This window comes from Dromaius novaehollandiae, chromosome W (genome assembly GCF_036370855.1).
Source record: "Dromaius novaehollandiae isolate bDroNov1 chromosome W, bDroNov1.hap1, whole genome shotgun sequence".
Lineage (NCBI taxonomy): Eukaryota > Metazoa > Chordata > Aves > Casuariiformes > Dromaiidae > Dromaius > Dromaius novaehollandiae.
This window is the reverse complement of record NC_088130.1, coordinates 28,512,780-28,539,362: the sequence shown is the minus strand read 5'-3', so window position 1 is coordinate 28,539,362 and position 26,583 is coordinate 28,512,780. Positions and strand designations below refer to the sequence as shown.

The following is a 26,583-nucleotide window of genomic DNA, read 5'->3' as shown; positions in this document are numbered from 1 at the left end:
ATAAAGATAACTTTTAGTTGAGCAGAATAAATCTGGTTTGATATATATATCCGTTTTCAAATACGGGTTTTGTCTTCACTTTATTGACGTAAATTTCACTGTACTTAAACAAAAAGTGCATTTTTGTTTTTTAGTTAATCAAATTTATAGACAAATGTAAAAACACTGTTTACAGGCATGGCAGAAGGCACGGAGTGATGGCTGGGAGAGAGCCTTCTGTGAAAAGAACTTTCTTTCTCAAGCCACCATGGAAATCATCATAGGAATGAGAACACAGTTGCTTGGTCAGCTCAGAGCTTCAGGTAAATAGCTCATAGAAAACCTTAGCATAGGTTTGGAGTCCAGCCTAGTATGAATGTAAACAAGAACAGTGTTCACTGGTGTCAGTTCTTTTCCTTGATTTGGAATAGACTGATACACGTTCTGACTGGTACACATTCATTCTAGGCAGGATGCAGATTCTAGACTGAAGTAGTGTTGCTGGGGAACAGAATCAGATGCTGATCTAACTGAAAGCACCCTCATTGTTCTGTGTTTCGCTAGCTTTCGTAGTGCAAGATTAGTTTTCTTGGATTCTTATGTTCTATTAAATTATTTCTGTGTGAAAAGTCTTTGTGCTGTACAAGTAAGTATTTTACGGTAGTAAAACTCATTATTTAGAAGGATCTCAATCTAATGTTTTTTTTCTTGGTGGTAGTAAGGTTGGCAGTGTGAAAAATGCAGCAAATTTGTATTTTATTTCACTTTGGTTCTCAACAGGATTTTGAGAAGAAAGAGAGTATGAAGTCCACTATAACACATCTTTGTCTTCTTCCTTGTTCAGGTTTTGTGAGAGCCAGAGGAGGAGGTGATATCAGAGATGTTAACACTAACTCTGAAAACTGGGCTGTAGTTAAAGGTGCCTTAGTGGCTGGGATGTATCCAAATCTAGTGCATGTGGACAGAGAAAGCCTCATTTTGACTGGACCAAAGGAGAAGAAAGTACGGTTTCATCCTACCTCTGTTCTTAGCCAACCTCAGTATAAAAAGGTAAAATCTTTTCAAATTTATAGTCCACAAACAAGAGCAGAGTCTTCTAACAAGCTTATGAAATTTTTAAAAATTTGTCTTCATAGTAGTCGGTACTTTAAAGGCAGCATGTGCATGTGTAGACACTACTTTTTACAAAACATTTTTTCCTTCAATTGCTGAAATAAAGAATTGGAGTCAGTTTATTTTTACAGTATTGTTTCATCAGAACTTACTTCAGTTAGTCCTCTGCTTGTGTAGAACAAGACAAAGTGGTAAAAAAAATAGTTATGAAACTGTTTTGAAGATGCAGTGATCCTGCTGATAGAAAGAAGGGGTTCTGCTCTGAAACAGTGATTTTTAGTTTGTTTGGTTTTTTTTAAGCAAAATATTTGGCTTCAAGGTATTTTATTCACATGCTCACTCACTTTTTTAATTTCAAGTAAAAGGTAAAACAGCCTGAAGTCTTAATTGCTTTTGCACAGATTCCTCCAGCAAACGGGCATGCTGCAGCCATTCAGGCACTCCCTACAGACTGGCTTATATATGATGAAATGACAAGGGCTCACAGGATAGCAAATATCAGATGTTGTTCAGTTGTAACACCTGTCACGGTGTCACTCTTCTGCGGACCAGCTAGGTTACCAAGTAATGCTTTGCAGGAGCCTTCATCCTTTCGAGGTATGTATATATGTGTATATATATAATCTGCTGATATGCAGTAGTATGTGATATAGAAGGCTTATTTTTCCAGAGTATTTAATATATATATTTTCTAAATCTCAAAGCTACAACACCAGAGTTCTTGCAGCTGTTGAATAGCTTACTGGCCCTGTAATAAGTTATATACGAATAGTTTTAAGTACTGCATTTTGATTCTGTTGAATTTAACTTTTTACTATTGACAAGGTAAATAATGAAAAATACAAAATTAGGAACTTAATTCTTCAACAGTATCATCAGAAAGGATCCCCACCCCTGATCTTGTATTCCTTTAGTGTTCTGTCATATATGAAGGTTATGAAACAGTTATGACGAGGATAGTGATCTACAGTCATAGTCTAGAGTAGACCTGTACGAGTTGAAGAGTTGATTTTTTTTGTTTTGTTTTGGGTTTTTTTGGGTAGATGTTAATGGATCATGCCAGGGGAGCGGTAGTTCCTGTGTTGTACCTGTGTTTCATTAGTGATCATAATCTTCCCTGAAATTTTTTTTCTTCAAGTATTGTTTCCTTTACCTCCATCTTTATTACTTGAGCCAAGCCTGATTCACATGGATATCGTTAGTGCATTAATGCCTGAAGTCTCAGCTTTCTCTAGTATAAGGTTGTTGAAATACAACAACGGTCTTCTATTCTTTCCTCTTCTTTCTTTTAATTTTGTTCTTTCACCTTCTTTCTTACTGCCTTATCTATTTGTGGAGACACAGCAAATAAACCATCAGGGTCCTTGATGGACAGAATCAGTTTTGCTTTCACATATCTGAAGTTAGCTAACCAGATAAGGGTTTTGTGAACAAATGAACTGGTGTTGAAGTCCATGGAGAATATATGAATAATTCTTCTGTGTTATGCCTAATTTGAGAACCTTCCAGTAGCATGCTGGGTTATAAAAAATAAAGCAATAGGTTTATAGAAGGTTGTTTTCCAAGATTTGAAGGTTAGTTGCTTAAATGAATGAAAAATGAATATACCACTGAGTGTTGCCTGGGTCGAAATGACTTTGTCTTAAAGTCGAGTGAATTCGTACTGACTTGAGACAGCCTTATGCTTAGTTGATGAATAAGATAATGTGACTACTTTACTAATTAATTTATAATCAGAGAATTTATAATTAATCCTAAATTACCTTTGGCTAATGCAGTTCTAGTTAGTTATTGAAGGATATGTTGATTCTGTAGCATTTAACTTGAGTATCTGCTGTTTTTAATCTCTGAAATTAACTTGAAATACTGTGTGGGTCAGATTCACTGCTGCCTCCTAGAGGCATGAAGAGCCTAATTAGGATAGGCTTTGATATAGAAGAGTTAACTAGATGATCTAGACCTACTGTAGTAAGGAATTTATTTCTTTTTGAAGAAAGATTATACATTTGGCACGCCAGACCCCTGCTCTTTCCTTAGATACAGTTATCCAACATGTTTTAGAGGATATTGAAGGCTCTTCTGAACTGTATCTATGATAGTTGTCCCTAGATTGTAGAAGCTGCTAGCAGTTCCTCTGTTCCTGCTGTCTTACTCTCTTGCTCCTTCCAAATACCCTCACTTTTTCCCTCCCTCTTTTACTATACCTACAACTTCACTGGTATAACCAAGAGCAGAGGCCAGTCTGTCTGGTCACTGTGAAGGCAGGGCCAACGTGAAGTTTATTTTTAACTTCATGGCAATGGTAAACATGTTTTTGGCTGGAATGAACTTGTCTGGGACATTAGGAGTGGCTATAATTATCACATCATGGTGCCTATTCTGGAAGTATTTAGTTTGGTATTAGGTATAAAATTCTAAGAGTAACTCGCAACTTTTTCTGTCTAATATTTCTATAGCAAGCAGTAGTGAATCTTTTTTCCAAAAGAAATGCAAGCAGTATTGTCATATTACATCAGTTAAATTCATACGTATGAGTCCTCATGGGCGCATATGCATAAATAATATTTGCGTTGTTCTGACATCTCACAAATTATAGCAGAGTATAATTCTTAATAGCTACATTTTTATTTGATTAATAGGAAATGTCTAATAATAATGCTGAAAAGTTTATTTTGTTGTTTTTTTGTTTTTTTTTCCCTAGAGACCGGTTTATTTGATACTGTTTGAACCAGATTATTCAAACTGAATAATATAGAAATTACCAATATTGCAATATAATCATATTGCTTCCAGCCAAAACATGGATTTAAAATAATTATCAGTTATTGTCTTCTACATGTAACTTTTAATGACAGTTAGCTATACCAGAAACCAGAAGTAATTGGGAATATAAAGGAATGTGTTTTGTTATTTAAATAGAGTGCTGTAGGAATAGAAGAAAAAAATCTATCCTGTGGTTCATTTTTGCCAGAAATATTATCTCAGAATCAAAGAAAGAGCCTATATTAAATTACTGATGCTTTCTTGTCTTTCTGTTTAACTGTTAAAACTAGTATTCATGCTGATGGAATCAAACCTTTTTTTGAGAAATGGGAATCCTACTTTATAGCCATATGTATTTTTATATGGATGTTGAATCTGCTGCATTACTAAGAAATAAAGCATAGAGCAATATATGGTTTTGCAAATAGATTTAGGCATAAGTTTGTGTGTGCTAATGGTTTGTTGATGGAGGTACATGAGTGAGTCAGATCACAGCAGTGCAGGGGTTTACATAACAAGACCCTCAGTGGGTCTGAATATTTGAGTTCCGCTACTGAATTAAAAGCAGATCAACAGACTTCTTACTGAGATGTTTCAACAAAAAAATAAAAAAGATATTAAAATGTCTTTGTGTTTAGAAATAGATGAAGAGAGAATATTAAGTGGAACTGAAATTTAGAAGGGAAATGAGTTTATTTCAGGCAATACAATAATGTTCAGTATTTTATATGCAAGTGGAAACAATATAAAAATGCTAATGCACCCTTTATGTTTGTTTCATGCAGTGGATGGTGTACCTAATGATAGCAGTGATAGTGAGATGGAGGACAAAACAACTGCTAATTTGGCAGTACTGAAGCTGGATGAATGGCTCCATTTCAAACTGGATCCTGAAGTAAGTAATGTATCAGTTTAATGCTTGTTTATTGAAAAAGAATATTTGTCTTCGTATTTATCAGGTATTTATTACTTTTTTTTTTTTATATATTTACAAAAATTTCTTAAACATTCAGGTAATAGAAAATTTCCTTTAAAAAATGGAAAATTGTGTATTTCCTTCTCTGAGAGGATGATTAAAGCTAGCTCAAGATGGAGCACTAAGTTGGAGATAATATAAGAAAGACCAGATTTAACAAAAGGAAAGTAATACATCGAAGATAAAAATCTTCCTATCTTGAGAAACTCTGATGGTTGTTGTGGGAAGAGAAGTTGCTTATGAATTACAAAATGCTCAGACTCTTCAGATCCAACAATAATATTATCTTTTGTAGAGATGTTCAAATATGGGGTTTTTGAAAACTAAAGCATGTTTTGATAGCATGAAAATTAGACTGTAGTGTTCTAAATTCAGTCATTGCATTTGAGCTGAAGTCTGTCTTAGGTGTCATTTAGAACTGATCTTTTTTTCCTCAGGTATGAATGAAGAGAGCAAAATGAAATAGAAGGTTGTAAAAATAATTTTAGATAACCACAGAGAAGAAAGGATAACTTTTAAAAGTTTTCTTCAAATGACCACCCCCTTCAGACCCTCTCCCTCTCCCCCAGCCCCCACCCAATTTTACTCTTGCCAGTCAGTTTGGACCCTGTTCATTTTAGAATACCAGATACTATCTGTTGAAGAGAGACATAGGCAGCCTGTATCTGGCTGATCTAATTTGGATTAGTCTTTAACAGCGTTAAACTTCATTACAGGCTGCTGGTTTGCTGTTGCAACTCAGACAGAAGTGGCATAGCTTATTTCTGCGTCGTATGCGAGCTCCTTCTAAACCATGGTCTCAAGTTGATGAAGCAACTATAAGAGCAATTATAACTGTTCTAAGCACTGAAGAACAGTCTGCAGGTTTGCAGCAGCCTTCAGGAATTGGGCAGAGACCAAGACCTATGTCTTCTGAAGAACTTCCTTTAGCATCTTCATGGAGATCAAGTAACAGCAGGAAAAGCTCAGCAGAAACAGAATTCTCTGATGACTCTTCTAATGCTGAAAAGTAAGTTGTTTGAAGCCTTCTAGAGATAATAGGTGGTAATTTTTGTAGATATGAAAGCAGCACTTGAATTTCTGCTAGTAATAAAAAAGAATAGGAATTGCGTATGTTTCATAACAGAAGGATGATAATACAGTTGGAAGAAATGCTTATGTCCTATGTTGCATTGTCGTGATTTCATTGCTAAGTATTTCATATGTAAACCTGCTATTTGAGGGGACAGTCAGTCAGAAACATATTGTCCATGAAATCTGATCTCTGGAAAGAAGTATTGGAAGAGCTATAACCCCAGCATTCAAAAACAATGCATAGTAAGTAGTTTTCTTAATTAAAGTTAATTAATTTAATACGCTTTGTAATATTGTAATGCACATAGTCATGCAATAGGCTGAGATTTAGTTCTCATTTCTACTGTGACTGCTTATTAAACTCTGCGTGTTAAACTATCCTAAATCCACCCTTACCTCTTAGGGTTCTAATGAAATCTACGCCTCCGGCATTTCACCAGGCGCAGAAGTACAAAGAAAAAAGCATTTTGCACTCCAAGCGAACTGCAGATGACAGGTCAGATCAATCATCAGTGAAGTCTACAGACAGCAGTAGTTATCCTAGCCCATGTGCCAGTCCTTCTCCTCCCTTATCTGGAAAGGTAGAGTTCTCATAAATAAATTACCCCACTCTTCAATATTAATTGTATTTCAGAAATAAATTAGATAATATCTTTCAGCAGCTGTCTAAGGTTGATAAATTAAGAGCCTAAAATAGATTTTCATTTTTTAACCTGCGTAATACTATTTCTTTTTGGAACTTATGATCTAGACTAAATACCCTTGTTATGCTAGTGGAATGCAGTAAAATATTATTCTTTGCAGAGTGCTGAGTTAAAACTGTCTAGAACAATCTGATTTTTTTTTTAACTTTATGTAATCACCAGTGCAGATGTATTCATTTTCTTGCTAAATTAATATACAGAACTTGCATTTCTCTTAATTCTCCTTTTTGCTCTGAATTCTGCTTCCCTCTTTCTTTAATAGCATACATTAAGACACTAATTCTCTTTAAGTTTTGTATTATCTGCCTTATTATGACTGCTTGCTTTTTTAGGATAGTTATTTTAACAGAGCACACATTTTTTGAGTTGTCTTAATTCTTCCTGCATATTTGAATAGTAAACCACAGAACACTGAGAAGAAAACCTCTTGTTCCTCTAGGCACTGACTCTTTGGAGGCTTTAATAATTCCTCTTGAATCTTTCAAATTTTAAGTTCACGTGATGTAACAGGGGGAGAAATTGTGTGTTTTCTAAAGGTGGGAAATGTGAATAGCTTATCTTCGGCTACAATCTAGAGCAGTGAAGTTTGTCTCAACTGAAGGTGTGTAAAACTTGAAAGAATTATATTTAATTGCTACACTGCTACTCTGCTGTACTTGTCTGCTGATCCTCTTTTCAAAATGACTGATTATTTTGGAAGGTGTTTCAGAAATGTAAAATAGATTTGAAATACATTTAAAAAACAAGGCAGACAGTACCAGCTGAGATTTTCTGTGTTTCTATTAGAACCTGGGGGAGGAAGGCAGGAGTGTACTCAAGGGTTTTTTATTTTCATGCACTAAAATGCTTTAAAACTAAACTTTAGAACTAAAACCTGCTTTATTTTATTGTAGTTTATTTTAATTTAATTTCTTCCAGGGTTCCAAATCTCCTTCACCAAGACCAAATATGCCAGTTCGGTACTTTATAATGAAAAGTAGCAACCTGCGAAACCTTGATATTTCTCAGCAGAAAGGTATATGGTCTACTACGCCAAGTAATGAGCGAAAACTAAATAGAGCCTTTTGGGAGAGCAGCATGGTTTACTTAATATTTTCTGTCCAAGGATCTGGACACTTTCAGGTGAGTCCTTAACGTTAAATGTTAGCTTCAGCTGATGGTTTAAGAGAGTGCAACAGATGACTATGCATAGTGTGGAGGGTTTGGTTATGACCTCTGACCATCTAAAAAGTAGTGCAGGAAAATGAGTGTATCTGGTTGCGAAGGTGAAAGTGTTTCATTCTGCTCTGAAATATGCCTTTTTAGCTAACTCAGCTTGTCACTCAAAGCTAAGATTGAACTACCTCCAGGCTTCTTCAGTAATGTTTTATATCCTAGGTTAATCCTTCAAAAAAAATTTTTTTAAGGCAAAGGAGAGGATTGCTGCCCCTTTTTTTGCATGCCAAAATCAATATTATAAAGTAATAAGCAGTTATCAAATGGCAGCTTTCTAAAGTCAGAAGACTCCCAGATGTCTTCATAATAAACTGCAATAAAATCTACTTTCCCTGAACAGGAAACTTCTAAAAGCCAGGTGGCTGGAAAGTCATGGCCATGTTTTTTGCAGAGATGTCCTGACTTCACAGATGTTTAGGCCAGAAGGTGTGATTAGTGTGACCTGTTTTAAGAAAAAAAACAAACAAAAAAGACCCCTACTACAATGTTTTACTTAATACATTCTAGTTAGCAAGATAGTCAACAAAAGCCAGCCAATTTCAAATTAAAGGCTTTACCTGATGGTGTGAAGTTGCATATGAGCTGTGTTGTAGAGAAGGCTAAACTCAGTTGTCCCTAGTAAGCAAAGTTGAACTCGTCTTGTTATATAAACCTATTCATAAAAGTCAGCTAAACTTAAAACATAATGAGCTAATTCAAACACAGCAGTCTTGGTGATACCACTGAAAGATTATGGTGGGAGATACATACGATGATTTGGTAAACACAGATGTAATATTGGAAAGTTATTTTCATCATGTCAGTTGTGATTTTCTGCTCTGTAATAAGAAAACGGTAAATGGGCTGTTTTAGTTGTGTTCTTAGAGGAAAAAGGAGGGGAGTGAAAGGTTTTAGTTTGCTGAAGTCAGGAGTGTAGGTGGTTGATGTTGCCTTGCCCTCCAGTTTTGGCAGTGCACTGGCCACCCATGGAAATGTGAGCGTTATGTTCCTATTAACATGCTCTTCCATCATGTGTCTTTTTATTTTTCTTCCTCTTTTCCTTCTGTTGATTTACATTTTAAATCTGGCTTGAGTTGTTCAGGATTGCAAATCTTATAGCGGTAGTGCGTATTGGCAACCAGAGAATCCAACAGAAATAGCGTCTTACAGATTTGCCAGAATGCTTGATGGACCCCCCGCCCCTGCAGGAGAGGTGTCCTGCTTAAATAACAGGCAGAAGCAGTTCTGGATTTGGGGTTTCACCCTGCTACCCTGCTTTCCTGAACGTTTGTCTTGCTGGAATTTCTTCCCATTTTGAAGAAGAAAACAGCAGCAACTTTAACTTGTCTTTTCTTCAGGAAGAACAGCTGCACTCTCTTAATACTACGTGAAAGTTGTTATACTAGAGGGGAGAGGGGAAGAAGGGAATGAATCTCTAAAAAATGTCTACAGCTAAGAAGGAATAGATGATGGAATACAACATAATAAGGCATTCATCTTGATTCTTTACACTTTAGATGTTTTTACTACACTTTTTTTGAAAGATTCTGTTACAAAGTTTAAAAAAATTTTAATGGTAATTGTCAGGGTTTAACTGAGAGATGTTCTCAGTGGTCAAACCCTCGAATGCATATATCAAGTGGAAAAAAGGTTGACACTTCTTGAAATGTTTACATCTAGAAAATTATTTAAGTATCTTGCTTCATGGGGAAGAGTGTGTGAATCACTTTGAAACTAATTTGAAAGTTTAGTATGAAGTCTAATCATTTATTTAATTCCAAAGTGACCAGATGTCCTCTGTGTTTTTCCTTTGATATTTCAATTTTTTACTCCAGGGTTTTGCTAGAATGTCTTCAGAGATAGGACGTGAGAAAAGTCAAGACTGGGGATCTACAGGTTTAGGAGGTGTGTTTAAGGTGGAGTGGATCCGAAAAGAAAGTCTTCCTTTTCAGTGTGCACACCATTTGCTCAACCCTTGGAATGACAATAAGAAAGTACAAATAAGCAGAGACGGCCAGGTAATGCTATTCGCTCATAAAGTCTCCTTTACTCAGAACTGTGTGTTATTTTAGCTTTGTTGGACTTGACATTTCTGTCAGCTCTCCTCATGTATCTGTTAATCTGAATCGTGGTTCACTGACACACATGCTGTGTGCTGCTTGTGTGTTACTGTTGAGGAAATGGAAGCTTTACTGTAGAACAAGAAAATGTATGTTTGACAGAAGGAGCCTTACTTAGAGTTTTGATGCAGCCATGCCTTTGGAACACTAGGTCCAACTATAGAAGCTATGCTGATTTATCACCCTTTGTGTATTCTACCCCAGTTGTTTAAAAAGATGTGGAAGACTTCATTATTACTCCCTCTTCTTTTGGGAGGGAGGGGGGAGGGTTAGAAATACCAATTTTAGGTTTTTCTGTTTGTAAACAGATTAGTCATGCTGTAAACAGCAACTTTTAAAATGTTATAATCAAGCATGTTAATTCCTTCGTAAAAAAAACTATCAAGTATAACTTAGATAAACTGTAAGAGAATAATACAGAATTAATTCAGAAGGCAATTACAGCTGCCCACCAGCCATGGAAATTGACTGCTGTAGATAGAGATATATCTGTGCTTTTAACAAAATTGTATAGTCTTAATTTTGAAAGTTCTTGTGGAAGGATATCGTTCCTTTAGCTTCCAGGTTTACTAGCTACAGTGAACATATGGATATTTGCCTGTGGTAACTGAGGCATTTCAGAGATCAAACTACTCTCTGTATACAAAGCCTTTGTATATTCATCCGCTCTCTTTTTTGGAAGTAGTGTGATATGCATTGGAACTGTGCTGGCTTTTTCACTTTAAGTTATGAACAGCTTTTCTGAAATATTGCTTTTCTGAAGTACTGTTTCTGGTCAGGGTCATATAGTCTCATAAAATCAAGCAGCCTTTTGCTTAATATATGTCCACAAAAACTAAAGTTTTCCAGAATTTGTAATGTTGTTTCTGGAGCTCTTCAGGTTTGTTTGCTGCTAAGATATTCTCTCACACCCAAATAAGTGCTCAAAACTGCACCTTTGGGTTTCCTCTGAAATCTATAGAGAATCCTGAGATTTGAGGTAGAATAGAGTTTAATACAGATTCTCTAATCTGCTAAAGCCAGAAGCAGCTACAAGTAGCTGGAAGAGAATTAACACAGGAGCTCTCTATGGCAGTTTCTGTGACCTCCCCACTTCCTCAAAAAACGTACAAATATCTCGTTCATGTTAGACACTTGTTCTAAATCTCTTGTATCATATTCTCACTACACTTGCCCAAAACTTCTGTCGTTGTGTAAATGAGGAAAGGAACATACCAGTAGCTTGTGACAGTGATGGAGTGTAATAGTACTTCTGCTATAAGTTTTTCTTCAGAGACAAAGTCTTAAGGATCATTATGCAACTGGTTTATATTAATGTTGTCCATGCTTCCATTAAGAGCTTCTGTGTTACCTGTGACCGCCTTTCCAGGTTCTCCATGACACTCAGCTAAGCCTAAAAGATGTGGAGAATCATGATCCTTAGTTTATAAGCAAGTGGCCTATGGAAGGTACAAGATATATGGCACGTACAGTCTTGTCCACTCTGAATTTTTTATTCTCCAGAACTGACAAGTTACTCTGAAAGGAAGAAAGCCCAAACAAACTGTAAGCCAGTTCTTAGAGATAGACAGACCGATATATAGATGCGCACGCGCACACACACACACGCATAGTAAAAGGAATGAACTCTTTCAAAAAGACTAAAAGCAAGCACTCTTAACTTTATTTAGCTGTTTTTGGTAATTGGTTTCTCTGTGTTTAGTATTAGCAGTCCAAATAACTTTTCTAATTTCCTGCTCATTTCTAGGAGCTGGAACCACAAGTTGGAGAGCAGTTGCTACAGCTTTGGGATCGTATTCCTTTGGGAGAGAAAAATTCAACTGATTGACCATATGAAGTAATGTGCCAGAGGTAGATACTTCATGCGTTACTCGTTTTATTGTGATAGATAGTGATAGAGGAAAAGTTTATCTATGTACAATGTATTGTTACAGTATTTGTTTTTCCTTTGCAGTCTGGTGAGGAACAGGTCTACTTAATTTAAAATTCTTTCTTCCTCTTGATTTTTCAGCTATGGTTGTCAAAACATCTTTTATAACTGGTAGAACCAGCAGCGTGTCTACGATATAAAGATGAGGAAGAAGCTGGTGCAACAAGCTCTTGAAGTTGCTGGTGATGCTCTACAGCTAGCACTGGAAAAATAGAGGGAATTCTGTTAGTTTCAGTATTTCCTTGTGATAACAAATGTAAATTTTCACCCGGCTTTTTTTGACTGAATGACAATTCTTTTAGAGTAGGATATTCAATGTGCAGTTGACATTTAAAAACATGGTTAAGTTCAAATGAAGTTTAAAACAACGGAGCATATAAGTTCATTATGGGCTTAGTGTCGCACAGCAGATAGTTTAAATACACAGTTTACATTTAAACAGTCTCAACACAGCAAAAAGTGTGAGAGAAACCAGTGTAATATTAATTAGTCTTGCAGTTTGCTTAAAATGAATAAATGAGAATAGATGTTTCCAAATATATTTGAAGATTCCATAAAGTACTTTTTGAACTTTCATATGCTCAATGTGAGAGAGCAAGATATATTCAGAGAGACAACTAGGTAGAAGGAGAATGCCCAAGTTCCATTAAGTACATAAATGAAAGGCGCATGGCACTTTTTTGAGAGAAAGTTGGTCCAACATGTTTCCAGTTTATTTATCTCCCTTAAAAGGTAGTGTCACTTTGGTAAGGTGAAGTAACCTTTCAAAAGGCTGATGTGAAGGGATATTCTAGCAGATCACTAACATGGGCATTGTTAGAAGAAGAGTTTGATTTTTTTTTTTTTTTCTTCCAAAAAAATTACCAGTAGAACTTTTTTCATCTTTTAATGTAGTCCTCGTACTTTCTATATCTCTTTCATTTTTTTTGTTCTTCTATACTACTATTTTTTTAATTATTATTTTCTTGGGCTTGTCATTAGAGGTTAAATTACTGCAGTGTAAGGGTGATATAAATTCACTCTGCTCACTGTCTGCACTTACGTTGTGGTCACTTTTAGTATAAACTGAGAGCTTTCCTGCTTCTGAGCAGGCTTATGGTCTTATTGTTTGCTAGGAATATTCACACAGAGTTCAGGGTACACTGTGTATTCTTTCTTGCTTACCGTGTAGTGACTTCCATACATAAAGAATAGGCTTTGTCTTTGTAAGAGTAACTGAGTCCTCCCAAAAACCTTGGTTTCCAGCAAGTCATGATACAGTTTTGTTTGTTTGTTTTTTTCCCTGCCTCATGTACATTCTCTGGTATGCAGTGGGCTCCCTGCTGTGTTGTATGGCTTTCAAGGATGTATGCAGGAAGTTTCCTTAGAACTTTGGGCAGATGGAGGAAAAAGAATTTATAGATGTTTTTCTGAACTTCAAGTACGATCAAAGCATGATTAGGTGTGCTCTCCTTTCAGTATTTAATAATTACTGTTTAAAAGAGAGAGAGAGAGAGATTTAAATTCTGAAAGGGACAGCAGTCCTACATTCAAACGCTCATGAAAGGAGACAAAAAGTCATGAGTGGCGTTTACCAGTAAGAGAAGAAGAAATAGACTGTAAGTATCTTTATGCTTTTTTTTTTTTCCAGGAAAACTTTATGTTGATTATCTACATCAACGAAAACTTTCAGGATATTTACTGACTTTTTTGTGTGTGTTTTATTTTCTTAATTCAAATTAAATTCAAGTTTCAGTTTGACAAATACGTGATCTGACATCATAAACAATTGGGTCCCATTCTGCATCATTGCTTATGTTTTCTGCCATTAAATTTTCCCGGCAATGATTTTAGAATTCATATTTTTGTATTTGACCGTTTAGTGTTTTGAAATACAAAAGCCTCTGTAATAAAGTTGTTTTCAATTTTAGTTTTGGTTTTAAATTGTTGCTTTGCAAAATGAGCTTTTTAAAACATTTTCAGTAAATTCAGTGCTCAGACTGTAATGAGTTAGCACTTAAAATCCAGTATTGTACTCAGTTTAAAGCTCTAGGAGGGAAGGTAGGAGCTAATTTAGTACTGAGACTTAAAACTATACACTTAAAACTTTCCTTTTCTTTCTTTGTGAATGTTTCATGATGATCAGACTTCCTGCAGTTGCTTTCAATTTACCAGATAAGCAAATATTTTAAAACAAGGTTCACATGACTTTGCTTGTTTTACTCATTTTAATACTGACAAACCAGGATAAATCAATGCTCATGGCGAGGATGCTTCCATGTTATTTTCTGGTTCTAATAAGCTGATACTTTGTGGTTCCATTGTACTTACCTTACTTTACTGTTTGTATTTTCTGCCTTCTCCCTTTCTTCCCGTGAAGCTGCACATATCTTCATGGATACACATTCAGGGTTGTTGCTGTCAGTGTCTGAGTAAAAACTGAACGCAGGGAAGACCAAATCAGAGATGAATAATGTCTTGAACACAAATCCAAAGGGCCTGTCTTGACGTTAGGTGAGGCATAGAAAGGTCCTGTGTAAGGAGATGATTATGCTAGCTTTTAAATGAGATATATATATTAAAAAAAAAAGTTTACCTCTGATTTATACAATTGTAAGCTCCGTGCTATGGCGCATCAGTGCTTCTGACTGACTTTCAAGACCACCTTTACAAGACAGAATCAACCAGTAGTTTGTAATTAGAATTGCTGCTGCTCATTCTGTGGACTTTCGACATTCAGCAACAGTATCATATGGTTTGTAAAACTGAAGGTAAATGCTTTTTCTGTAAACAGCAATACTACAACTTGTCTATGCTACAGTCTACAAGGAGTATCATATAGTAGATGTAAATGTTTTCATTTTTTATTTGTGAACTAGATTACTAGGAGAGGTTATTTTGAACTAAGAAACACTGAACAATGTGATGCATGGTACTCTTGTTTTGCTGTGCAAAGTCACTTGCAGACATACTTTTATTTCTAAATAAAAATACAGAAGAAAGACATATTAACCTTGTGTTGTCAGTCCCTTTTACACCTAAATTAAGCAGCTGTTTTCTGGTAGTACTATAGTAATATACATTTCTGAATGGTAACTTGTCATACATTAGCATAAATAATTTTTGGATAAGTCTACCTGGTATTCTTTTAGATTCCCTTTTTAAGCACTGTTTTGATATAATCTAAAAATCTAAAAAACATGTCTACATTAAAAGATTACACTCTTGAAACTCAGTGGTAAGTGACCTTCTTCTTTTCTCAAATAATCTCCATTAATTTTCTATATTGTCATCCGTATAAATTTTGCTAGGTTTCATCCAGTGGAAACATAGACATAGACAGTGTATTCTGTCTACGGACACGCATTACTTTGAATCCATGCAAAATGTCTGTATGGTTATTTCACTGTGCAGCAGTGACCTTTCTGATGGTTCTTTTGAAGTCCTCTCCTTTGGGGTCATGTTACTTTGTTGAATGTTTTGGAAAACAAGTGCTGTTTTGAGGCATTGAGCAAATTCCAATTTTCTGAGACTGCGTATTGACATTCTTTGTTTTCCCTCTGTGTCTTGTATCTTCCTGGTCTCCAAAGGTTGGTTGCTGTGTGTAGCAACTAGAAGTATCATCAGTCCCTGGAAGAGCTCCAGAGCTGTTCCAGGGTAGGAACAGCAGGCGACTTACAGAAGCTCTGTCCTATTATGACAAATGGCCCATCACCATCTTCTGTGCAATAGTAAGAATCCCAGTTTGGACGTTGCCAGCCAGGATTTACTCCGATTTGGATACAGCCCTCTTGCAAGCTAAATATTTGTCCCTAAACATTAGAGTGAGGAGGGAAAGGAAAAGAAATGGGGTTATGGATTACAGCCACATGTTTGCAAACTGTTTGTGCATGAGCAAAGCTAATTTGAGCAGCAGTGATTCAGGCTAACTCTAGTGGTGTTACTCAAGAGAGTAGGTCAGAGGTATACTACTGTCTCATGTAAGAAAATGCTGAGGTGTGCTGTCTCCTCAATAACCTGCTTCTGAAAATAAAGTAAAAATGGCAAGCTCTTTTGCTAGGGTGGGAACTTGGTTCCTTTCTCTAAAAACCTATTCGTTGTTAATTTGTAGCCTGAAATTGGTTATTTGTTGCAATTGTTTCTTTGAATATGTGCTTTCTGCTCCTTGATCACAAAATCTACAGAGGCATTTCAAGACAGTTCCTCTAGTGCTTGCAGGTTTAATTTCTACTATGAGATTCCTCGTAGCTTCCTTTTTAAATGCTTGATATTGGTTGTTGTCAAAATGAAATCATGGCCCAGACCTGGTAGGCCAATTTCTCTGTCTTGTGATTGGATCAATTCATAGTTACCCCTAAGGTACTTCATCTTTAAAGTGAATTAGAGTGGTTTCTGCAGCTACTCTAAATTTTTTTTTTGCCCCTTGTGGATCTGAAGTGATTGTTCCAGAGCAATCACTTTCGAGATGAATTCATTCTTAGGTTTACCATCTAAATAATGCTACTAGTTTGTTTCCTGTTGCCCTACAGCTCTTTACCAACAGCTGCGTTATTTTCTCTCCTGTGGGTTCTACTCAGTTGTCTTCAGCCATCGCTGCTGCTCTCTTGCTGCTCTCTTTGTTGCAGCTTTAGTGGGCGGTGTAGTACAGGCAGTAGGTGCTTCTCCAAACTGAAAGCTTTAGTTGTTGTTACAGTTCTCTTGTAGTTGTTGAAAGGGTGCCAGTACCTAAAATTAAAATAAACGTCCTGGTTTAAAGACAGATTAGTTTTCAGGAAATCAAATTGAGGGAATACTTTGTATCACGTTACAGAATACGAAGTTGGAGTCCTGAAAATACTAAAAAGCATGGCACGTTATTGAGTCGGGCAACTCGGAAAGGAGGCTGTGTTTTTATTTATGTCAAACATATAAAGAGTTTTAAAGCTGCTCACAGTTTGTGTGTGTGCATGTGTATGTTAAGCTCTTTTTTTTTTTTCCTTCCTCTTATGTTGTATAATGCATGGCTTTCAGACTTGCAGCCTGATCTTGTAACTTTGCCTGTGTGCGTAGGCCTATTGCATTTGGTACTGTTGATGCATGAGTAAAGGTTGTAGCCTGAGGCACTTAAAGTACCTACCGCTTTGTTCTCTCTATAGGGAATATCTGAAGCCCAACAGCAATCAAATAAGATTAAGGAACAAAACACAGTTGTCAAAATTGTTTCTGTCTGAGGATATTCTAGATGCTGGCAGAAACTGAGAGTAAAATGCAGTTGTGTGACATGTAAAATAGATTTAATATCTTCTGCTCTTGTAAAGCATCTCGATAATCATTTAAAAAGCAAGGTGTGTAGAGAAAAGTTCCTGCTCTCTGTGGGCTGGCAAACTCACTGTGACCTTTTTAGTTTACAGTGTACCTTCTTTATTTCTTAGCTCTCAAAGTAAGAACACAGACCTCACTTTTTTTGAGTGTTTTTTGCTACTTTCTGCCTGCTTTGCTGCAGAAATGATGCTTCCTTCCACAGCAGGTTTTGAAGCAGTTGAGTGACTTTAACTAAACTTATAGGAGTGGCCCTACAAATTCTATGGGAAAAAGGTGGTTTAAAAACCTCTAAATTTCCTGAGCTTGCTCCTTGATAGATGTGAAAAAATCTACAGGAAGGCAAACCATTTGAAGACTTCCAGTTGGAGCTCTTTCTGTCTTCCTAGATACTCAGTTCAGTCCACAGTGAGATGCAGATTGGCAGAAAATGAGACTTCTTGTCTGGTATTCATAGACTGACTTGTTTATTTATGCTAGTAATTGTTACTGTCGATAAGGTATTTTGACATAATGTACCATATTATCTAAAAAAAGTTTATTCTGCTAAAGAGAACAAAAAAATATATACTGCTCTTGAGGTCAGCGTGCTAATAAGCGTGTTACCATTTTTTAATCGAAAATGCATTGCAATCTGCATTGTTTTCTTTTTTTCTTTTTTCTTTTTTTTTCTTTTTTCTTTTTTCTTTTTTTTTCTTTTTTCTTTTTTCTTTTTTCTTTTTTCTTTTCTTTTTTCTTTTTTCTTTTTTCTTTTTTCTTTTTTCTTTTTTCTTTTTTCTTTTTTCTTTTTTCTTTTTTCTTTTTTCTTTTTTCTTTTTTCTTTTTTCTTTTTTCTTTTTTCTTTTTTTCTTTTTTCTTTTTTCTTTTCTTTCTTTTCTTTTCTTTTTTCCTTTTTCTTTTCTTTCTTTTCTTTTCTTTTTTCCTTTTTTCCTTTTTTCCTTTTTTTCCTTTTTTCCTTTTTTCCTGTTTTCCTTTTTTCTTTTTTTTCTTTTTTTCTTTTTTTCTTTTTTTTCTTTTTTTCTTTTTTTTCCTTTTTTTTCTTTTTTTCTTTTTTTTCTTTTTTTCTTTTTTTCTTTTTTTCTTTTTTTCTTTTTTCTTTTTTTTCTTTTTTTCTTTTTTTCTTTTTTTCTTTTTTTTCTTTTTTCTTTTTTTTCCTTTTTTCCTTTTTTCCTTTTTTCCTTTTTTCCTTTTTTCCTTTTTTCCTTTTTTCCTTTTTTCCTTTTTTTCCTTTTTTTCCTTTTTTTCCTTTTTTCTTTTTTTTCTTTTTTTTCTTTTTTTTCTTTTTTTTCTTTTTTTTCTTTTTTTTTCCTCCAGGAGGAAAAAAAAACTTTTAGGCATTGTGGAATTTTTCAGTTGAGTGGGAGTGTTTTAACTAATGAAAGGAAAACTGGAAATATATACTGTTTCCCTTGCTGTTTAATGAGCTTTGCCAGGGTACTACGTGCTTTAGAAGTTTTTTCCATAGTTGGTGCGTAATGAGAAACTACCAACTCTTTTGGGTGCTCAATATAAATTTTGCTAGCATGAGCATTTGTTAATGTGTATTAATGGATTTCAGTGGAGTTTTGGTAAATGTAACTGCATAGCTTCCTTTGTACAAGTGTCTGGTAATAACCTGAACTGCCTTTTCAAGAAATAGTGTAGTCTGCTTTATCTTCATCAATACTTTTCTGTGTAAAATAAACGAACTTCCCTTGTGATAACCTTCATCAGTAAATCGTATAAAACTGCACCAAGATGCAATGAACTGTAAATGTATTCTGATGCAAGTTTTTCCTGAATTCCATTTTGACACATGAATAAATGTCTCAAGGATTTGATTTAGGAGCATAACTCTGAAACAAAACAGGAGGCTTTAAGATCTTGAAATATCTTTTGAGGAGCTTGGAGAAATTGTTAAATGGCAGTATCATTTTAAGTATGACTTCTGTTGAGTTATTTATGAGCTTCAAAATGTTACTCTGCTTTTTTTTTTTGCTCTGATTCACAGTTCTGTTCAAATTAAGAAACTCTCTGTACCCATGCTCTTTTACCAGTTGAAATGCAGTTATTAATGAAGAATTCTGTCTTTCAATTCAACAAGGGTAACATTTCAGTGGTCACCGCTTTCAGCAGCTTAGGCACTGCTAAGTCTTAACGTATCACAAGATGATATTAAAAGAGGTTTTATCACTGTAAGAGAATTGCTATGCTCCGTCCACAGCCTTTAAACAAAAGAGGAACATACCTTTTGTTCTAGGGGAAGCCCTGGGACTTGATGAGAAGTACCAATTCAGGAAGGAGAGAAAAAGAGATGAGCTGTAAGCTGTAAAGCTTCAAGAGACTCATGAGCTGATCCTCTAGATTATCCTCCTAGTTACTTATGTTGGCTGGATTGCACTGATTAACCTAATATGTATGTGGCAGACAACATCAGTCTCTTTCATGTGTGAATTTATCTTTGGGCCTTGTGTCTTCATAGGCACCATGCAAATGTATTACAGGGGACCATGATCCAGCGTGGATGTTAGAGCACTGTAGCCATGTTTATATTGCAGTTTTGTCTCATGTTGAGACATTGTTTCTGCTTCCATTCCTGCTCAGAGCCTTGAAGGTAGGCGTTGTTGCTTTTTTTATTTTATTTTATTTTTTTATGGATGAGGTGAGATGGTAATTGAAGACTGTGTCTTAATGCATTTGCTCAAGGGGGATAAACGGAGTCTGTTACTTTGGTATTTGTTTCCTAGCACTGAAGTTCAAAAATGGGACATGGGGGAGCTTTCTGTCAGAACCGAGGCTTAGTGTGAATGTGCCAGTTTTCATTTAAAAAAACAGGAAAAATTGACTGAAATCAGATCACAGGTGTCCTGTTTTAATACTCTTAGGAAAGGAAGTACTACTGGAAAGGGGATCAAGGGAGTTACTCTGACATTTGGCCTTCATTCTGATGTTTGTTTTATCGACGACTCTTCACTCAATAATGAATCAAACCAAGAAAAGATGGTGTGAGGCTTTGGTAAGTGCAGACACAGAAGCCATAGGAAGTAACCTTGGGTTGAAAGGTCACATTGGTTCTGTGTAAGATGAAAGAATGGAAGGGAAGTTGAAAGCAGCTCCGTTACCCTTCTGTGACCGCCAGTACTGTGCCTTGGTTAGGTGAAAGGTTCCTTGAAATCTCCAAGTGTCACAGCTGGAGAATTGTTTGTAAAATCAGTGGTGAGAGACAGTGGATGAGTAGGGGGTAGGTTGGAAGAAGCATTGACCTTGAAGGAATATAAACACTGCTGTCATGAAAAATAGGATGCTGAAGATGCTTCAGAGAGAAGCTAGGTGGTGCAGCTGGCTAGTGTAGGAGCTTTTTTCTGCTGAGGATTTATGTTTTAAAAGGAAATCTAGATTTATTAGAGCATGGAAATGAAATAGCCTCACCCCAAGAAAAGCAGCAAGATGTGGGGAAATTGCACAGTAACTTGTTGCTTTATATCTGACTCATTTATCTATCAGTTCTTACTTTCATAGAGGGAAGGAGAAGGGATTCTTCCTTTAGGCTATATGTAGATATTAAAGGACATATCTTAAAAGTCCCTTTTTGATTACTTTCTTTTTTCTCCTATGGCAAGCAGACAGTGAAAGACTAGGACAATATGGACATGTTAGTTATTAAAGGCTTTAAATAATACTGTTTATCTGTAAACATTCCTGGGGTAAAAACACTGTTTACCTCTAAGAAATGATTGATGTCGGGATGGTTTTCTAAGTAAAAAGATGTGCTCTGGTCAGAGTTCAGGATCCAGCTCCCAGGCCTGACCTGGCCCCTCTCTGTGACTGTGTATAATTTGCTCAGTGAATCATTTCCCAGACAGTGAGGTGTTTATCTGTACTGCTTGTCAGGAGTTTTCTAGAAAATGCTTGTTAAGTGCCTTTTACTGAAATGCCATGTACAAATACAGTTTAAGGTTTGTTTATACTTGAGCTAAGTCAGCTCTCGGTCCCTCAGTGTACAGAGAATGCAATTCTTTGTCCAGCTGAAGTGCCAACATCAGGCTGCTTAAAATCATGAGGTCGGCTCTTTGCTATTTCTGTTGTCCTAGATTGCTAGCAACTGAATTTTTCCAGAGCATTTTTGTTTTATTGTACTTGGGTTTGTAACCTTGGAAAATATTTTTGCACTCTTTTATTTTTTTCTCTTATTCCTATAAGAAGTCAGTGACTGGCTCTTTGGGAGGAGAGAAGATGCGTTCTGTGTGCATTGAAAATGTATCTACAGTTCTGTTCTCAAATACTACTATACATAGGCAGAAGAGAGATTAAAAAGTTCTGTAGTCTTTTATTTACTTGAGACTTTGCAATAGTATGCCCTGGTACTACTTGTAGCAACTGTAAAAACAACAAAAAAGTAAAATGCGTAAGCTTAACAGCTTCAGACCAATGTCACTGGATATTTCTTTTGGAGCCTTTTAAAACAATCAAGCAACAGTGAACTCATCAGCATCGTTAGAAAGCTGAGACCTAAAACGAGTTACTGCAGGACCTGCTGCAGTTGCTGAAAAGACTACCAGAGATATGAATGGCTTGCTGGATCAGAAAGTGGGTGAGGAAGAAGAGATTTCTAAAGTTTTAAAAAGAAGTTTTAAGCATGCTGATGAGATCAAGGCTAGGCAAAGTGTGGTTTTTAAACTTGAACCCAGAACTGTATTCTCATTTGCATCAAGTAGCATTATTTAAAAACACCCCCCCACACACCCCTTTTTCTCCCTCAGGATAGATTTATCATTACATTAGCCTATTTAATTGAAATGAGTGGTGAAGATCATCTACAAGAACTCTTAACAGTACTTGCACAGTTTGGACAAAGCATCTTACTACTTTTCTCAGCCAATCAACTTGTAATGCTTTCGAAAACCAGCCTTAGCAATACAGAAGCTCTGCAAGTTGTCCTCCAATGGACCATTCAGTACAGGAGATCATCTGAAAGTAAAAGGCATTTCTTCTGCACAGCAACCATTATCTCTGGAAATCAGCTGTATGAAAATTGATTCTTTCAATGGGACAGTCTTCTGTCTCTGGTTTGGACAAAGTTTTTTGTTTTTTGGTTTTTTTTAATGCAAGTCAATTGTTGAGGATGCTAAAAGTAGAAAATGAGCAGCTAATGTGAAGGAGAAATAAACAAAAGAGCCCCTACGTCAAGAAGGGAAAAAGTACGTATTTGTTTAGTAGAAAGCACAAACATAGCTGGCTAAAACAAAGAAGTCCTAATTGGATATGTACAAACTGCCTGCAGGAAAATAAAAGCAAATTAGCCAAGTTAGGTATGTGGCCTACTGCTCTGCCCCTAAAATTTTGCGTTAAATACTAGTTATACCAAATTTTTATTAGTTTTTAGCCCAAGAGAGCTCAAAAAGATTTTTTTGCAACAATTTCATTTAAAAAAAAATCTAAGAAATCAACTGAACCCATTTTTTGAGGTTTATCATGTGAAATGTCTTTGAACTTGGTGTGCAAAAGAAGATATATTAGTTCTCCACTGTCAGAGTACTGTCAAGACTGCTCATAACCTCTTCATTATTTTGACTCGCACATGAGCTCTGTTTAATGGGCGCACTAGTGGACTCCTGACAGTGTGCATTTTAAGGAATTATTGCAAGTTTTGGTTTCCAGCCTTAGATTGTCCCAATGAATTGTGTTTTTAAAAACTCAGAAGGGCTTTGCCTTTCTCTACTGTTGGACTGTGGGGCTTTGATGCTTTCACAAAGTGGACAGTTTCCAGTGTTTAATCCTCTCTGTATAGGTAAAGAAAACAGCTGTGATGAAGGGAAATGACAGTGAACATTTCAGGTGAGAGCTCTTGATTTTCCTTCTTCCCCAGCTGCTTCTGAAGACTCAGAAGCGTTGTCCTCCATCGTTCCTTCTTCACCACTTCACTGGAAATGCGATCGCTTTTGGCTTTTGATGAATGTTCAAAATAACACCATCTGTTACCCTGTCTTCTCCGAGGGCAGAAGTGGTTTGACTCTCCAAAGATTTTTTTTTTTTCCTTTGGGTGGGTGGGGGGGGGGGGTGAACAATGAATCCTATCATCTGGGAAAACCACTATGTGACATCTGCAGAATAGCAATTAAGAAAAATCATACTGGATATTGGGAGGGAAGGAAGGCAATGGACCTGTTTCTGACTGACATTTCGGAAGCCTTCTCATTCCCTGGGTTGGAATGGGGCAGAGACAGCAGCTTATTATATGGAGAATGGTTATTCTGCATTTATTCCGAAACACTATTTTTATTACCGTCTGTTGTGGTAGACTTCATCTATTTCCCTAACTACTTTAGCTTAGATAACTTGTGGTTTTGCCTGGATCTGGCTGCAGGAATGTGGTGAGGAGGAGCTCTTGTCCTTGAAGTGAGGACTAGGGGATAATTCTCTTCTCTGTGATTCTCTTCCCTGAAAAATCTTGAGATGTGTCAGCTCTAATACTGAGATCAAAAGGTGGAATTGCAAACTTGAGCTTTGTATGCTGCAAACCAGGAGACTGAGCCTATGTTGGATGGGCAGGTCTGCTGTGGAAAAATTAGGGTAGTAGCTGAGTTTCCTCTGGTTGCGACTAAGCAATGTGCTTCTGCAGTGATCAAAACAGTCACTCCTGTACATTAACATGGCACTTTGAGGAAACCTGCATACAAAGTCCCAATGCAAATAAATTATCTTCATAAGAGCAGAAAGTGGAATGTGCTTGTTTCTTCCTTATCCTTCTTTCTTCTCTGAAATCAGCTGATGTACTGAAGGGGAGAGAGATAACTTGAACTAAGTTTTTAATCTCTGAATGTTCCTGGTTTTAGTCTCAGTGTTCCTGTTGCACAGTGTACTGCGTGCATGACACAAACTGTGGGTTTTGTAGATTGGTGTCTTTGACTAACCTCCAGCCTTAAGCCTTTTGTTTGTTTTTGTCTTCATGCTGTCAAAGTGGAAGCTGTACGAAGTACTGTGTAATGAAACAATAGATAAAAGCTTTCATATTGATCTGGCCTGAGGCAATCCTTATGAAAAGTTCTGCAGTGTCCTGGAATACTGCTTCAGCAGGCTGTGAGGCAAGCAGAGCATACCTGCATTTTGTCTGTTGTTTAAGGGAACCAGAAAACTTTGAGGGTCTGGTTTGTATTGGCTGACTGGGGAAAGGTGCTGAGCAGCAGAGTTAGAACAAGGTGATAGTCAAGATAGAAGCTGGAGATGCCATGAGAAAGGCTCCCCATCTGTTCACCTGTGCTCATTTTAGTGCTAGGTAAATACAAGTACAGCATGGAACCAAGCCTGGAGAAGCAAGAGTTTCACTATGCTTTCTGCTTTGCTATGTTTATTAAAATGGATACCTTTGTCTTTCCCCTTACTAAAGGATAATATGTGAACCTTGCTGCAGTTGGGCCTCTTCCATTCTCAGTGGAGGAATCCTGGTTCCCTGGATTGCAAGTAATTAGTACTAAACACAGCAGAGGTGATTCTGGCTGATGCATCACTTGTGGAGATGCCGAAATCAAAGGGAAAAAATCAGCTGCCCAACCTGGCTTCTTCTGGTGGCGATCCTAGAGCTAATTGCAGAGTAACAGAGGAGGCACCAGGCAAGAAAACAAATAGGCCTTCCTGGAGACATGCGGTGAGAGCTTAGAGAATATCTGGTTGCAGGTCCTTGGGCTTGTGCCGGGGGAGAAATGAACACATGTGCCAAGATGCAACTGGGGAGCGACTTCTAGAAGTCAGTCCAAACTGTCAGCTCCTGGCTGTTGCTTACCAGGATTAGGCTGTGCTTGCCACATATCTTGTTTGAGTGCTCAGGTATAAAACTTGCGCACTGTGTTTTCTGTTTGCAAAGAACTGACTTTTGTCACTGCCAGAAGTTCTGTTTTCATGCTAAAATGTCACATTTGGGAATGTGCTGTGGGCTGCTTGTAGCTTCTGTTTTACTTGTTCTGCCTGTGACGGGTATTGCATGATCTTACCAAAGAATCCCAAAGCCAATCAATTATTTCCTGATTGTGCAAGGTGAGGAGAGAGTTTTAAGGCCAGTGGAAAAAAATGTTGAGTTTGGGAAAGCAGAGGAAGTCATGCACTACTGCCTCTGCCTGACCTTCCTCCGTTCTCTGGATTTCAGCAGAGGCTCACATAACTCCTGGTCCTTCACAGGGCTGCCCCCTCTCTGCTGTTTCCTGAGAGAGACTGCCAGTTCGTTCTTCTCAGGATATTCTCAGGCTTTATGCAATCTTTAAAGACAGACATGACCATTAAACTGTGCAGTTTGACCTTGTGTATGATATAGACCATTAAATTTGACCTAGCACAAAAGATGCACGTAGATCTGATTTGTACCTGAAGGCTTATCCTGCTGTTAGAGATAGCTAGGCACTTTCTGTAGTCGTGTTTCCTCCAGAGTACACTTGAGGTGCAACAAATGTAATACATTCTTCTTCTGTAATAACTGTGGTTTGGAAGCTGGACTCAATTTTCAGATTTGTGTTGTTCTAGGCAAGAGATAATGCAAAAGGAAAGCAGAACACAACCGCCCCCGCACCCTGTGCTACGCAGTGGGCAGCACGGAGCACCGTGGGAGGCAGACCTGTGTTTCTGCAGGCCATGCTCTGCTGGTGCAGTGCTGTAATTATTTAGACAGCTCTAAACCAGGCCTGTGGGGAAATGGGCATGGAGGTCTCTCATGGCAAATCAACGGTTGCTTGCCTCTGTCACTCTATGCTCCTGGAAGCTATAGATCTTTAAGAACATCCCTAAGGGGGTTGCTGCTGAGCTTTCTAGGTACATGTCCTAACTACTGTGTTGTTACTGAGAAGAAAATAACTACAGTTACTTTAAGGGTTTATTTTAACTATAGCTAAGCAAAATGTTTTTATCTAAAAGTAAGCTTAAAGAAGACAGTAGTTTTTGAGAAAGAGGTACTTGCTAAGTCAGTTTGAATTTAACCATGAAAAATTTGGGACAAACATTTTGAAAATCTTTTGAAAACGAAGGCATTATTCTTTTAGTTTAGAATGGTTGTTCTTTTGGAAATTCTTCCTCGGAAACAAGAAGCTTAGGGAGCCCCTAGAGAAATCATTGTGTTTTGCCTTGAAGAGCACGTTGGGTCAGCTTAAAATTAAATTTTCCATCTTCATTTCTTCTTCCCTACCAAATATGATTTGTTTGATCCACATCTAGTTTACCCTATTTTCTCCTGCCCCAAGTTTATCCACCAATATGCAAGACTCAATATTCCCAGGCCAGATGACAGTTTTAAGGCTTTCTAGGTGTGATGAAATACTCATCATTTTATTACTCACATTGGCCACAGGCACTGCACTGGAATTCATTTCCTACTATGAAAGTGATAGGAGACCACAATGGAGCTGTAATGGGGTATGTAAAGAAGCACAATATTGAATGCTGCTGATGGCATTGCGATTGGGAAGCCATGAAGGATCACTGGTATTATGCCTTCAT

The 26,583-nt window shown here is 36.9% G+C and overlaps 1 protein-coding gene across 1 annotated transcript in view; it reads left to right on the top strand.

Annotated features, from left to right (window-relative positions):
- LOC112995239 (YTH N6-methyladenosine RNA binding protein C2) overlaps window positions 1-14,838 on the top strand; it is a 33,739-nt gene extending 18,901 nt beyond the window's left edge. Inside the window, exons 21-30 of the mRNA XM_026120104.2 lie at window positions 176-302; window positions 824-1,029; window positions 1,494-1,689; window positions 4,641-4,750; window positions 5,548-5,840; window positions 6,309-6,486; window positions 7,528-7,731; window positions 9,639-9,821; window positions 11,671-11,774; window positions 11,935-14,838. Of these exons, the coding sequence (XP_025975889.2) occupies window positions 176-302; window positions 824-1,029; window positions 1,494-1,689; window positions 4,641-4,750; window positions 5,548-5,840; window positions 6,309-6,486; window positions 7,528-7,731; window positions 9,639-9,821; window positions 11,671-11,751 (1,578 nt within the window). The 3' untranslated portion in view covers window positions 11,752-11,774; window positions 11,935-14,838. The remainder of the gene's footprint in view (window positions 1-175; window positions 303-823; window positions 1,030-1,493; window positions 1,690-4,640; window positions 4,751-5,547; window positions 5,841-6,308; window positions 6,487-7,527; window positions 7,732-9,638; window positions 9,822-11,670; window positions 11,775-11,934) is intronic.
- Window positions 14,839-26,583: the final 11,745 nt, after the last annotated feature.